The following is a 16,240-nucleotide window of genomic DNA, read 5'->3' on the forward strand; positions in this document are numbered from 1 at the left end:
CCTAATACTCTGAAACAAACATAAGCTCTAACTTAGTGCTGATGGAACAGAAGCCACTATTCGGCTTTTTATAAGTGAAAATGGCAAGCTAAGAGTTAATGAGACTAGTCTTAGTGGATAAGCCCACTGAGGTGCTGGTGGAAGACCAATGTCTGAATAGGGCCTACACTCACATGCCAGAGGCATGACACCTGCCAAGGAGGAAGACATGCAGAAACACTTCCACATGTTTCTAATTTGATAGGAGGAAAAACAGCTAAACGAGCATTACAAAATATACAATTTCAGTAGTGATCTCAGATCTCTTGCTGCCGAGATGTCTGGACACATTTTATTGTTGAGAGATATACTTAGGTTGTTCCAAATAATAGCCACTCTCTAGAAGGCCAAACAGCTCAGAATTGGAAATACTTGTAAGATCAAACACCAAGAAAAAGGAAAGAAAGAAGTAGTGAGAAATCACAAACTATTACCTTAAACGAGATTGTTTGTTCAAAAAAGAACCTATGAGTGGGCTTTGAAGGAACAAAATTATATATAAAAGCAAATCCAGCTTTAAGACAATCGTTTCAAACTTTTTCTCCAAGCACTCAGTTCTCGTTATGCTTCTTTAAGCATCTGGGGAGGGGAGCTGTCCAGTGGCATCAGCAGACTCTCACTTGAGCTCCTCTTTCATTTCTAAGCCCTCTACAATGCTTAACACCAAGTAAGGGCTTGGACCCTTAGTAACTACCAGGAGGCACAAGGGTATCAAAAATTGAACACTTACAAGAAACTGTCTTAAGGGAAACAAAATAAATGTTGTTCAAGTTGAAGAAACCTAATTAAAACAACAACAAAAAACAAGGTTATAAAACCAATTAGTTTGTGAACATCACTGGTCCTCTGTACAGTACCGAAGCATGGTACTAACAACAAGCAAGAGCCTCGGGGGCCCTAGCTTTAAAGTTCCAGTATCAGAATGGAGTACAACTGTTACAGCATTCATTGCTTAAATTTGTAACTATTCCCCATGTGTGACAGATTTTAATTAATCAAAATTCAATTAACAAGAACTCTTTTTTTCTCTTTGGAAAAAAAGGGAGGAGGAAAGGGAGAGAGAAAAAGGGAAAGAAGGATGGGAGAGGGAGAAAGGGGACAAGGTGAAAAAGTGACAGGGGAGGGAGAGAAACAAAGGGGAGAGAGATAAACAAAACAATACAAAAAACCCTGGATTTTTCCCCAAAACTCAACTTTGTTCATACATTGGTACACATATATGTATTTTCTTGTTCCTCTTACTAGAATATAAGCAACCTGAAAGTAGACATCTTTAATTTTCATTTATTGCTATTCTTAGGAAAGAGTCTAGCACAGAATAGGTACTTAATCAATAATTGATAAATGAATAAGTAAAAGAATAAATAAAACTATAGAAAAGTGAGAAAAACATTTTGAAATATGTTTGAAATATTACACTGAGACTTGGGAGAGTCTAGAATCAGTGTAGCCTTTTACTCCAGAAAATGATTACATTTGAGCTGTATGTATGAAGTACCTGAACCCAGCTACCAAGGAAAAGGTGAGTTGGTATGAAGTAAACACTTCTTTAAACAGAAGATAACAAATTAACTTATTCAGGCATACCAGATATAAAAGCAGACTAATGTTGCCAAAATAGATACCTATTTCTTCCCCATCAATGTCTGGGAAATGTCTTCAATTCACAACATGTATTAGAATACTAACTAAAAACTTCACTCAAGCTAGACCTGCTTTGTTACATACCTATTAATAAGGAAATTCATACTAAACTGCAGATATACTAAAAAAATTCGGCAGCATGCATCATACCTATGAAGGATGACTCATAAAAATTCCACCTGAAGTTTAAATATATATGAATACTAACTGGTTTTAATAAAAACAGTCCCTCTATTATTTCAGTTTATTTATTTTTTAAAGATTTTATTTATTTATTTGACAAACAGCGATCACAAGTAGGCAGAGAGGCAGGCAGAGAGAGGAGGGAGCAGGCTCCTGCTGAGCAGAGAGCCTGATGTGGGGCTCGATCCCAGGATCCTGGGATCATGACCTGAGCTGAAGGCAGAGGCTTTAACCCACTGAGCCACCCAGGTGCCCCACTTCAGTTTATTTTGTAGCAAACACACTAGAAATGAGTATTAAGTCATCAACACTGGGAAAAGTTGGCCTAAATTAAAAAAAAAAACACACAATATAATTAACCATCTTCTCCTTGCCTTTCCTCTTCATCTTTAGAAACCAGGAGTTCATTATAAACAAATAAAAATAACTGAAGCTATTAGACAAAGAAACATAAGCAGCCTTAGTATCCCATGTTTTAAAAATATTTCTTCACTCTAATCATGTACATTCATTTAGTCAAAAAATTTTACTCAGCACCATTAGAATATCTCAAGCTCCTTGCTTGGGATTAGGAGAAAGAAGTTATCAGAAATATTTAAATTTGAAGGGATAAAAATGGGAAAATATCTCTTGGACTTCCAGTAAATCTGAAATATTACAAAATTTTTCAAAAATATGTTTCAACTTACATTTTGTTCCTCTGGTTCTAATTTGGGGATTTTGTGTGACTTGCGCTCTTCAGATCTGGATGAGTCATGCTTGTTGCTTTTTTTCCTCTTTTCTTTTCTGCTTTCATGCTTTGATTTTGTGTGCTCACTTGCCTGTACTTCATTTAAAAGGTCTCCACAAAGGGAAGACTCAAACAATTCCCTGCCATTCTGGATAGTTTTGGTTATTTTTAGTTTAATTTCAGGTGAGCCAGTCTTCTTTGGAATCACAGTTTGTGGTACCGAAGGAGGAGGTGGTGGCTGTGGAGGAGAAGGTTTTTCCAGAATTTCATGTGGTCTTGTGTTTGGAATTTCTGAATGGTAATAGTCAGTGGGGCTAAAGTTTCTAACTGCACCAAAGCCATTGGCTGACCCATTGGGATACTGATTATATGACTGGTATTTGGTTTGAGTTTCATACATGCTGATTGATGGGGGGTAGCCATTTGTGAGTGGAGGAAGATCTTCTGTTGTAGGTGGGTACTGAAAGCCTTGCTGCAAGGTAGCTTCATATGGTGTCTGGCCACCATCTTCAACAATGTCACTGTTGTTATCAAAGGCATCCTCCTGACGGATGTTGGCGGAGTCAATGAGTTGAGGTGGTTGCTGAATTGTGTTTCCCATGATCCCTTGCATGAAAGAGAAAGAGAAATCCATTGTTCTGCTCCAGCATCCTTAACTTTCCCTTTCTCTCATCGGGCCTAAAGTTTTAAAAGAGGAGATTAAAAAGTGTTAATATTCTCACAGGCTAGAGGCTTATCAATTAAAAAAGAATTCACTAAAATATCCTGTACCCAGTTTTCATACCCAGATATACACAAACACTGAATATTTTTAAAAACAAGTAGCCAATATAATTCTGATACAAGTCAAATGCTTTTTACCTTAAATACTTATCTATTTGAAACCCTCGATTACTTCCAAAATTTTAGTAACAAAATATTATCCTCTTAGCAAACGTTCAAAATAGTTTTGCATTCCTTTCTGTTTCCAAAGTTAGAAACGACAAGTTGCAGGGTAAAACTGGTATTTGCAAAGTAAGCAGTGTTCTGACACATATAAATTAGGTTCCATACAAGCTTCCTTTAAACCACTCATGTTTTGTCCAGTGGTTCTCTCTGTTGTTACAAAAAATAACAAAATCTTATTGCAAATATTTTAAATACAAACATAAAAAGGCCTATTCCTCCCTCTTGATCATTCCCATTCTTCTGTCATGGATAACCACTGTAAATATTTTGATGAGTATTCCTCCAAATCTTTATATAGTTACACATAAAATTTTAAAAATAAGGTTGATTCTGTGATTTGCTTATTCAACTTAACAATATATCTTAGATATATTTCTACATCAGCATGTATAATTTTCATATATACTTTATTAAATAGTAACACAGTAAACAACTGTCCTATGTATACCATGACGTACTTAACCATTTGTGTACTGACAATCATTTAGCTGCTCACAATTGTTTGAAATTATGAACTGGTCTACAGGAAACTTTCTTGAAACTACATCTTTGGGCAAGTATGTATTCTTATTGGACAAATTTGAAATTTTAATAGATACAGCCTATAGAATAGTTCTGCAATATCAGTATACCACCATACCAGTAGTGAGGGTGCCTGATTCACTATACTCTTGACAGTATTAGTTGTTTTTAACCAGTGGCATAAATATGATCATCTGGGGTAGTGTTACAAAATGTACATGTCAATCAACATCTATCTACTGATGAATCTGATTAGACACATCTGGGGTGAGGCCTAGAGTATGAATATTTTAAGATCACATGCCAGCTGATTCTGATGCACCCTCTTAGTTGGGTCACTGCATTACAATCTTTGCATTGTAGTTATTGCATTATACTCTTATAATTATTGCACCTCCTCTAGAAGGTGCCTAAAGATGTTAACGTTACATAACAATGTTGTAATACAGATAAGCATCTATTAGGAAATGTTTTAAAACCACTCTGTGTTGTCATAAAGTGACAAGTCCACATCTTGAGACAGGATTAATGGACAGTTCAGGTATTATTTTGATTATCTCATGAACATTTTTTCTAGAAAGCCCTAAAGGCCGAGAGGATTCTCTACCGTATTGAGTCTGATGAACTGATTTTAGCTGCCTGGAATACTGTGAAGAAGGACAGTGAGGTTACAGTCCAGTTTGATTCTATGACCAATTAATAATGTCTACTATATCTTGATTGTTGTAGGATTTACCAGAATGATAAAGCGCGTAACCCAAAACAGCAAAGAAAAGCTGACAATACACTTTTCAAGGCAGATCCAATTAAACAGCTGCTGTTTACACTGCTAAAATGGAAAGAATTTTAGAAGCTCTAAAATTGCAAACAAATGAATACAAGAGCATACAGGAAATCAAACTGCCCTTATCGCTCTACAGTGGAATGGGGTGCAGGGGGGTATTAGACAGCACTCTCATTTTTTAGCATCTACTCTGGGCCAAGCACTTTGTACATTTTCTAATTTAATCCTCATAACAAATCTGTAGGATAGGTATGGTGACTCTTGGTTCATAGGGAAAAGAAACTGAGCTTCAGAGAGGTTAGGTGCCTTGCTTTAAACCATAAAGCAAAAAGGACAGAATTACTATTTGTATCTAAGTGTGTCTGACACTATACCCCATGATTTTTAAATCATAACTTCTGAGAGGATCTGATTCTTCTGTTCATGTTCTGTATTCCCAATCACTGCCAAAATGAAAACTAACTATTCTATAGTAACTACCACTAACTCTTAAATGGCTCTTAGTATATACCAGGAACCAATCTCAGTGCTTTACATACAGTACATTCAATCCTCCCAACAACCTTCAGGTAGATATTAACCTTAGTTCCCATTACAGACTGGGAAATAGAGGCACACTGAGGTTAAATGACTTGTTCAAGTGCACAAGGCTAGTCATTAATTGACAGAGCTGGGATTTCATCTAGGCAGTTTGGCTTCAGAATCAGTAATGCTAAGCAGTATTAACATACTGGTAACACTGATAAATGTTAGGAATCGCTTCTTCATGCATAGCTGAAGAACTGAAACATTACCCTAATCTGACCCTTGGCAAAAATGTATAGTTCACAGACAAAGAATGGTATGTTCTAAAATTCTATAAACACATGGGGCAACTGTACAGGTGGAATTCAGAAGTTCTTTGAACTTCCAACTTGAAGGCAAATTAAATACAGACATTTGACAAGACGCAACCTGTGTTTTTGGTTCTCATAACTGTCATATACAAGATCAGCTTCCAGATTAGTCTCCCAAATTACAATCTACAGAGGTTTTCAGGCATATGTATTAAGAGAACTAAGCTTTCTAATGTTTCTGATTTAGTTCCAAACACAAACTTTTAAGAAGTCTGGTATTTTCCCCCTTTTCTTTTCTAGCCATAGAACCAAATATTTCATTTTAGTTTGAACTAAGAAAAGAAATAATATTACCATCTTAAAATTATATAGGAGTTTACCATTATACAGTATTTTCACATGCATTCTTATTTGATCCTCAAAACAATCCTGTAAGGCTGACAGGACAGGTGTTAGCTTCATTTTTTAGATGACTACATTTAATATTTGAGATGCTAAGTTTTCCAAGACCACAAAACTCATTAGTGATTAAACGCGAAAAAGAATCAATCTCTTGCCCTCTTTACCACAATATCTAACTGCCAGAGAATATCCAGCTACCCAAAGACAACCACACTGTAGGAGTCAGATGTTCAAAACTGAATGAACTGTCCTTTCCCTAATCCATTTTTCCTTTCAGACTACCCCAGATTTGTCTTTGCTTCCACTATTTCTCAAGCTTCCCAGGCTAGAAGCCTTAGTCATGTGGGTGGCTGATTCTCTCCTCTCAGTGAAGCCACAAAATGAGGCACTGAACAAATCTTGTAGTTTCTTCCACTGACATCTCTGCGTTGTTCTTTGATCCATGTCAGACCAAGCCCTCAGCACCTTAATCCTGAACTATGACAACTGATTTTCTAGATATTTCTCATCTTTAATTCCTCCCTGCACGACAGTTAGAAGATGTGTCCTTAAACCAAACTTTGATTAAGTCTACTCCCTTTCTAAGAAACTCTAAAGTCCCATATTATACCAAGTCCCTTCCACACCTCTCAAGGTCTTCCATAATCTGACTTTCCTACCAACTCAAACTATATAGGCATGAATAAACTTTTCTGAGCATTCTCAGGCCCAAATAACTATAAAATGTGGCCTTCCTCACATATTACACTTTAATCCTATGAAGCGAAGTATTTTTCCCATTTTATAGATGTGAAGAAAGGGCACTCAAAATGACCAAGTGATTTGCCCTTAATAACATATCCAACAGAAGCTGAAAAAAACGGTGAAACTCAGATCTTCTAATTCAATACCGTACTCTATAGGGCAGCTGCCACCTCATCTACAAATTATTCATACTTTGCACTTCTTTCCAATATGTTCTATAGTCGCCATCCAAATGTATGTCTGACAGCTTCCCTTGTATCTCACAAGTATCTTAAAATACCCAATAACCAACTTAGTTTTTATTCTACTTCCATGTGTCTTCCTAAGAGAAAAAAAGAAACCTCCATATCAGTTGCCCAAGCCAGATACCTGGGACTGCGATACATCCCTTACCCTCACTTCTACTCTTCCCCAATGTATCAGTAAACTCCTGGAATTTTATCTTCAAAGTATACATCTCATAACTGCCTATTTCATTCCATATATTTTCTTCTTCACGCTAGTCCAATCTCCTCACTTAGTCTATTCCATAGCTACTTTTTCAGTCTTCATGCTTCTTCTCCTGCCTATGAGCTATTTTCCCATATAACAGCCAGTCTCCTTTCAAAAATGAACCCAATCATTTGACTACCTCTCAAAATACAGCAAGAAAAAGGAACTACTGCTATACTCAACAACAATGTCATTTTGAGTGAAAGAAGCCAGACACAGTGATTCCATTTATATAGTATGCAATGTGATTTCATTTATATAAGGTTCAAAACAGGATAAAGTTAAGACTAACTCTACGGAGGGCGCCTGGGTGGCTCAGTCAGCTAAGCATCTGACTTAGGCTCAGGTCGTGATTTAGGCGTCCTGGGATCAAGCCATGCATCAGGCTCTCTGCTAAGTGGGGAGTTTGCCTGAGGATTTGCTCTCTCCCTCTGCCCCTCGCCCAACTCGTGCGAGTTCTCTCTTTCTGATCTCTCATAAATAAATAAATAAATAAATAAATAAATAAATAAATAGACTAACTCTGGAGACATCTGTCAAAATAGTACTTGCTTACTGGGAGGTGGAGAGAGTGGGCTATAAACACTGGATAAGACCAAAAGGGAGGTTTCTGAGCTGCTAGTTATATTTAACGTATTGATCTAGATAGTAGCTACATAGTCTTAAGCAAAAACAAAAGAACAAACCTTCAGGGCCTTCCCAATGCACTCAAATAAAATCGAGACTATTTATCATGGCCAGCAAGCCCCTGCATGGTCAGACTGCAGTTCACATTTCCAAAGTCATTTACCAATACTCTCTGCTGTAAGGACTGCACTCCAGCCACATGGGCTTCTGTTCAGTTTCTCAAATATGCCAAGTTCACCTTTGCAATCAGGATCTTCACATATGCTACTCCAGCTACCTGAACACACATAATCCCTCTGAGAGGCCTTCTGAGATCCCCTGCTTATTCTACTGACTAAGCCTATTTTTCTCCTTTAAGCATTTACCATAATCTGTGTTATACGAACCTGTGTTTACCTTCTTATTGTCTGTCTCCCTTACTCAACTGCATAATCTAAAAAGGCAGACATGGGAAGAGACCATGTATGTCTTGTTCATTGTTGCTCAATTAATAAATGAAAGAAACAGTCCCTATCTTCTGAGGGCTTATAATTAGTATATTCCCATTTACCTGCCAGATTTCTAGAGATATCACCCTATAGTATAACTTTACTCACCCACTAATTCCTTGCTTGGTAAAAATATGTTATGCTCATTATAAAAAATAATAAATCAATAAATACATATTTAAAATACTGATACCCATAGTTACATGGTCAACTGATCTACCACAAAGGTGTCAAGGTTATTCAAAGGGAGAGGAGAGTACTTTCAACAAATAGAGCTAGAACAACTGACTGGATACCAGTATGGGAAAATGAGCCTTAACCCTTACTTCACATTATACCTGAAAAGAACTAAAATTAGCTCATAAACCTAATACTAAAGTCAGAATGATAAAACTTCTAGAATAAAAACATGGGACAAAATATACCACTGGGTTAGGCAAAGATTTTCTTAAACAAATACCATGAATGAAAAAAGACTGACAAAGTGGACTTCGAAATTTAAAACTTTTGCTTTTCAAAGGATACGGTTAAAAAAAGAAAAAGGTGATTTAAAAATGGTAGCCATGAGGGATGCCTCGGTGGCTCACTCGGTTGAGTGTCTGCCTTCAGCTCAGGATATGATCCCAGGGTCCTGGGATGGAGTCCCACATCGGGCTCCCTGCTCAGCGGGGAGCCTGCCTCTCCCTCTGCCTGCTCTGCCTGCTGCTCCCCCTGCTTGCGCTCTCTGACAAATAAATAAAATCTTTTAAATAATAAATAAATAAATAAAAATGGTAGCCATGAGAACAGGGGAAGATGGGGGAGTAGGAGGATCATGAGTTCCCCTTCTTCCACAGACATACCAGGATGACAACTACATGTCATGCAACTCACTCTGAAAACAAGCTGACTACCAGAACAGATCATTCACAGCTAAAGACATAAAGAGAAGACCCAATGTGAAGGGTAGGAGGGGCAGACAACTGGTCAGAAACCAAAAAAACCCTTGGTGCAGTGACCTTCAAGTGGCAGGGATATCACAGGCACAGAGGTGCTCCTTCAGGAGGTGACCAAGTCCCTGCACCAGGAAGACAAACCCCCATAATGTCTGGCTAGAAAATCCTTATCTTAACTCTGGGAGATCCAGAGGGCTACAGAAAGTCAAGACTTTGCTCTTAAAGGGACAGCACTACGTCACTTGGTCTGAGACCCAGCAGAAGCAGCAGTTTGAAAAGTGCCTAGGTTATAGTGAAGGAGATTTATTGACATTTAGGATAAATGCCAGAGGGGCAGGGATCTGTAACAGCTTTCTCTGGGAATGGAACTGCTGGTGAGTCATTTTTCTTGCCCTTGTTCAGCCTAGCCGGCTAGACACTTGCAGGAGCCAGGCCTGAAACTCTCCATCTACCCTGCTGACTCCACTTGCCGGTTCTGCAGTTTCCCTTGTGGACCTGCCCCATCCAACCCACCCATCCTAGCAGGGGCCCCTCCAAAGCAGCTCTTACCCCACCACACCCAGCAGACAACCTCCATCAGGAGTAATACTTCCCAAAATGACTACCACCCACCACACCCTACAGACCAGCACCCCTTCAAAGTGACTTCTGCCCCAGGGAAAGGGGTGAGCCAGCTTTGCCCACCAGCACGCCCACTGCAGTTATAGTCAGGTCTCTCAGCCAGCTTTGCAGGGGGCTAGCTCAACCTCTCACATGCCCTGAGCAGCTACAGTCAAACTTCTCAGTCAGCTGTGCTGGGACTGAATACACTGCAGCCAGAAGGCCTGGGGGACAGCCCTGCCCACCAGTGCACCTGCAATAGTTGTGGCTGGTTACTGCTGACAGCTGGGCTAAGGGACAGCCCCACCCACCAGCAGCACACCCACAGCAATCAGGACCCAGTCACAATAGGAGGACAAATGCAGCCCACACAGGGGACAACTCTGGAGCACCAGGTTCTGGTGACAAGGGGGACTGCACTACAGAATGTCTTCCAGGTAAGGCAACTACTTTTAAGACCAGGAGACATAGCTGACCTACCTAATACACAGAAACAAATAGAGCCAGACAAAACAAAAAGACAGGAATATATTCTAAATGGAAGAATAAAACAAAATCTCCAAAAAAGAACTAAACAAAATACAGATAAGCAGTCTATCTGATAAAGAGTTCAAAGTAATGGTCATAAAGATGCGAACCAGACTTGAGAGAAAAGTGGATGAACTCTATGAGAACTTCAACAGAGATAGAAAATATAAAAAAGAGCCAAGAGGATATGAAGACTAACTGAAATGAAAAATTCTAGAGGGAATCAACAACAGATTAGAAGAAGCAGAAGAATGGATCAGAGATCTGGAAGACAGGGTACTGGACAGCACCCAGACTGAACAGCAAAAAGAAAAAAGTATTTTTTTAAAAAGAGGATAGGCAGGGCACCTGGCTAGCTCAGTCAGAAGAGTGTGTGACTCTTTATTTTGGGGTTGTAAGATCAAGCCCCATGTTGGGTGTAGAGATTACTTAAATAAATAAAGTTTTTTTAAAAAAATCAGGACAGTTAAGGGACCAATAGAACAACATCAAGCATACTAACATTTGCATTAGAGGGATCCCTTAAGAACAGAGAGAAGAAGGGGCAGAAAATTTATCTGAGAAATAATAGCTGAAAACTCGCCTAACCTGTAGAATGAAACAGACATCCAGGTCCAGGAAGCAGAGAGAGCTCCAAACAAGCTGGACCCAAAGAGATCCACACCAACACACATTATTATTAAAATACCAAAAGTTAAAAACAGAGAATCTTAAAAGCAGCAAGAGAAGAGCATATAGTTATGGACAAGGAAACACTACAACACTATCAGCTGATTTTTCAGCAGAAACCTTACAGGCCAGAAGAGAGTGGCATGATGTATTTAAAGTGCTAAAAGGAAAAAACCTACATCTAAGAACACTCTCCCTAGAAAGGTTATCATTCAGAATTGAAGAAGAGACAAAGAGTTTCACAGAGAAACAAAAGTTAAAGGAGTTCATCACCACTAAACTGGCCTTACATGAAATGTTAAATGGGGTTAGGAGTGGGGAAGAGATTTTAAAGGGACTTCCTTGAGCAGAAAATAAAGGTATAATGAGAAGAAAATTATGAAAGGAAAAAAAACTTCACTGATAAAAGCAATACATAAGTAAAGGTAGTAAATCAATCATTTATAAAGCTAGTATGCAGATTAAAAGCCAAAAGTAGTTTAAAAAAAAAAAAGCCAAAAGTAGTAAAGTCAACTATATCTACAAAAATTAGTTAAGGGATACACAAAATAAAAAGATGCAAAATATCATGTCATATACATACAACATGGGAAAGAGAGTAAAAATGGAGTACTCTCAGAATATGTTTGAACTTAAGCAACCATAAACATAGGATGTTATTTATGAAACTCATGGTAGCCACATACCAAAAACCTGTGATACACAAAAAATAAAGAAAAAGAAATCCAAGCAAAACACTAAAGAAGGTCATCAAATCACAGGGAAAAAAGCAAGAGGAGAAAGGAAAGGAACAGAGAACTACAAAAACAAGTGGAAAACAATTAACTAAATGGCAATAAGTACATACCTATCAATAATTACTTTAAATGCAAATGGACTAAATGCTCCAAATGACATAGGGTGACTGAATGGATAAAAAACAAGACCTATCTATATGCTGTCTACAAGAGGCTCACTTAAGAACCAAAGACACATACAGAGTGAAAGTGAAGAAGTGGAAAAAGATAGTCCATGCAAATGGAAAAAAAGAAAAAGCTGGAGTAGTAATACTTCTATCAGACAAAAGGGACCTTAAAACAAACACTGTAATAAGAGACAAAGAATGGCGTTACATAATGATAAAGGTGTCAATCCAACAAGAGGATATAACAATTGTAAAAACTCAATGTACTAAACATAAAAGCACCTAAATATATAAAGCAAATATTAACAGACATAAAAGGATAAATTTGACAGTAACACAATAGTAGGGGACTTTAACATCCCCACTTACATCAATGATACATCATCCAGACAGAAAATCAATAAGGAAACAGTGTCTTTGAGTGACACAACAAACCAGATGGACTTAACAGATTTACACTGAACATCACACCCAAAAATGTCAGAATACACATCTTTTCAAGGGTACACAGAACACTCTCCAGGACAGATAACATGTTAGGTCACAAAGCAGTCTCAATAAATTTAAGAAGACCGAAATTATATCAAACATCTTTTCTGACCACAACAGTATAGAACTAGAAATCAATTATAAGAAAACAACTGCAAAAAACACAAACACACAGGGGCTAAACAATATACTACTAAACAACCAAACTAAACTAAACCATACAACTAAACTAAACCAGTTAAGTGTCTGACTTCAGCTCAGGTCACTGAGCAGGTCATGATCCAAGGGTCCTGGGATGAAGTACTGCATCAGGTTCCCTGCTCAGCAGGAGCCTGCTTCTCACTCTCCCTCTGCCTGCCACTCCCTCTGCTTGTGCTCTGTCAAATAAATTAATAAAATCTTTATAAAAAAAAAAAAAGGAACTACACTGGTTCAAAAACAGGGAAATTTAGAGCAAGATAGGCTTACCAGAAGAATCAAAAATCTCAAATAAATAACCTACTTACACCTAACAGAACTAGAAAAAGGGGGGGGGGGAAGCCAAACTCAGTAGAAAAAAAGAAACAATAAAGACCAGAACAGAAATAAATGAAATAAAAAAAAAGAAAAGAAAAGATCAATGAAACTAAAATCTGGTTTTTTGAAAAGATAAACAGATTCATAAGCCTTCAGCCAGAAGAGAGAGAACTCAAATAAATAAAATAAAAAATGAGAGAGAAAAAGATAACCAACACCAAAGAAACACAAAGGATCATAAAAGACTACTAGAAAAATATGGCAACAGGGCGCCTGGGTGGCTCAGTGGGTTATGCCTCTGCTTCGGCTCAGGTCATGATCTCAGGGTCCTGGGATTGAGCCCCGCATGGGGCTCTCTGCTCGGCGGGGAGCCTGCTTCCCCCCCTCTCTCTACCTGCCTCTCTGCCTACTTGTGATCTCTCTCTCTATCAAATAAATAAATAAAATCTTAAAAAAATATATGTCTATCCTTTAAAAAAAGAAAAATATGGCAACAGATCGGGTATTCTAGGAACACACAATCTTCTAAAACTGAATCAGAAAGAAAAGAAAATCTGAACAGACCAATTACAAGTAATGAAATTGAGCTGGTCATCTAAAAACTTCCAACAAAAGTCCATGACCAGATGGCTTCACAGGTGAATTCTACCAAACATTTTAAAAAGAGTTAGTACCTATCCTTCTCAAACTTTCAAAAGAAGAAGAAGAAGAAGAAGAGGAGGAGGAGGAGGAAGGAATTCTTACAAATTCATTCTATGAGGCCAGTATTATCCTGAGATCAAAACTAGACAAAAAAACTATAAAAGAAAAAGAAGAAAATGACAGATCAATATCCCTGATGACCACAAATGTGAAAGCCTCAACAAAACGTTAGCAAATCAAATTCAACAATTCATTAAAAGGATCATTCATGGGACACCTGGGTGGCTCAGTTGGTTAAGCATTTGCCTTCGGCTCGGTTCATGATCCCAGGGTCCTGGGATCAAGTTTCACATTGGGCTCCTTGCTCAACGAGGAGCCTGCTTCTCCCTCAGCCTGCTGCTCCCCCTGCTTGTGCTCTCTGACAAATAAATGAATAAAACCTTAAAAAAAAAAAAAAGGGATCAATCACAATGAAGTGGGATTTGTTCCATGGTTGCAAGGATGGTTCAATATCAGCAAATCAATCAAAAGGATACACCACATTAACAAAATGAAGGATAACAATCATATGAACTTCTCAATAGGTACAGAAAAGAATCTGACATTCATTCATGATAAAAACTCTCAATAAAGTGGGTATCAAGAGCACATACTTCAAAGTAAAGACAATTTTGAGAAAGAACACAATCATCATATCATAATTCTTGGTATCACAATCCCAGATTTCAAACTATACTACAAAGCTATAGTAATCAAAACAGTATGGTACTGGCACAAAAACAGACACATAGGTCAATGGAACAAAATAAAGAACCCAGAAATAAACCCACACGTATATGGTCAATTAATCTATGACAAAGGAGGCAAGAATATACAATAGAGAAAAGGCAGTCTTTCCAGCAAATGATGTTGGGAAAACTGGACAGCTTAACACAAAATAATGAAGCTGGATCACTTTCTTATGCCATACAAAAAAATAAACTCAAAATGACTTAGACTTAAATATAAGACCTAAAGCCATAGAACTCCTAAAAGACAACATAGGCACTAAACTCTTATACATCTGTCTTAGGAATATTTTTCCAGATCTGTCTCCTAGGCAAAGGACCAAAGCAAAAAATAAATAATTGGAATTATATTAAACCAAAAAGCTTTTGCACTGCAAAGGAAACCATCAACACAACAAAAAGGCAACCTACTAAGTGGGAGAAGATATGTGCAAATGATATATCTGATAATGGGTTACTATCCAAAATATATAAAGAACTCACACAATTCAATGCCAAAAAAACCCATATAATCTGATTAAAATGGGTAGGGGGACCTGAATAGACATTTTTCCAAAGCAGACATACAAATGGGCAACAAACACATGAAAAGATGTTCAACATCACTCTAATCATCAGGAAAATGCAAATCAAAACCACAATGAGATATCATCTCACACCAGTCAGAATGGAAAGATAAGAAACAGTAAGTGTAAGGGTGCCTGGGTGCCTCAGTCTGTTAGGCATCTGACTTCGGCTCAGGTCATGACCCCAACGTCCTGCGACTGAGCCCGCATCAGGCTCCCTGCTCCACACAGAATCTGCTTCTCAGGGTGCCTGGGTGGCTCAGTGGGTTACACCTCTGCCTGAGACTTCAGCTCAGGTCATGATCCTAGGGTCCTGGGATCGAGCCCCATACCGGCTCTCTGCTCAGCAGGGAGCCTGCTTTCCCCCTCTCTCTCTGCCTGCTGCTCTGCCTACCTGTGATCTTTCTCTGTCAAATAAATAAATAAAATCTTAAAAAAAAAAAAAAAGAATCTCCCTCTCCCTTTCCCTATCTCTCTGCCTCTCCCCACCCATGCTCTCAGTGCACTCTCAAAAATCTTAAAAAAAAGAAAAAAAAGTTGGGGCGCCTGGGTGGCTCAGTGGGTTAAAGCCTCTGCCTTTGGCTCAGGTCATGATCCCAAGGTTCTGCGATCGAGTCCCACATCGGGCTCTCTGCTCAGCAGGGAGCCTGCTTCTACGTCTCTCTCTGCCTGCCTCTCTGCCTACTTGTGATCTCTGTCAAATAAATAAATAAAATCTTTAAAAAAAAAAAAAGAAAGTATTATCCGTGATGTAGAGAAAAGGAAACTGGTTGGTGAGAATGTAAATTCGTGCATAAATTATATGTATATACAATATATACATAAATTTACATATTATTTACAACAGCCAGGATATGAAAGCAACCTAACTATCCACTGATAACATGAAGAAAGATGTGATATATATACAGAGTAGAATATTAGCCCTAAAAAATAATGAAATCTTGCCATTTGGATAGATCTAGAGAGTATTATGCTAAGGTTGAAATAAGTCAAAGACAAATACTATATGATTCCACTATGTTGTATTTAAAAAAACAAAGAACAAAAAAAAGAAGAGCAAACAAAACCAAACCAAAACCAAACAAACAAACAAACACACAGAAACTGCTCATAAATACACAAACTGCTGGTTACCAGAGAGGAAGAGGGTGGGAATATAGG

The 16,240-nt window shown here is 38.1% G+C and overlaps 1 protein-coding gene across 2 annotated transcripts in view; it reads right to left on the reverse strand.

Annotated features, from left to right (window-relative positions):
- Window positions 1–16,240, reverse strand: part of NSD3 (nuclear receptor binding SET domain protein 3) — a 119,132-nt gene that overhangs the window by 68,494 nt on the left and 34,398 nt on the right. For both annotated transcript variants that reach the window (XM_080831345.1, XM_080831346.1), the window contains one exon: window positions 2,556–3,274. In XM_080831345.1, the coding sequence (XP_080687471.1) occupies window positions 2,556–3,230 (675 nt within the window). In that variant the 5' untranslated portion in view covers window positions 3,231–3,274. The remainder of the gene's footprint in view (window positions 1–2,555; window positions 3,275–16,240) is intronic.

This window comes from Martes martes, assembly GCF_963455335.1.
Source record: "Martes martes genome assembly, chromosome: 2".
Lineage (NCBI taxonomy): Eukaryota > Metazoa > Chordata > Mammalia > Carnivora > Mustelidae > Martes > Martes martes.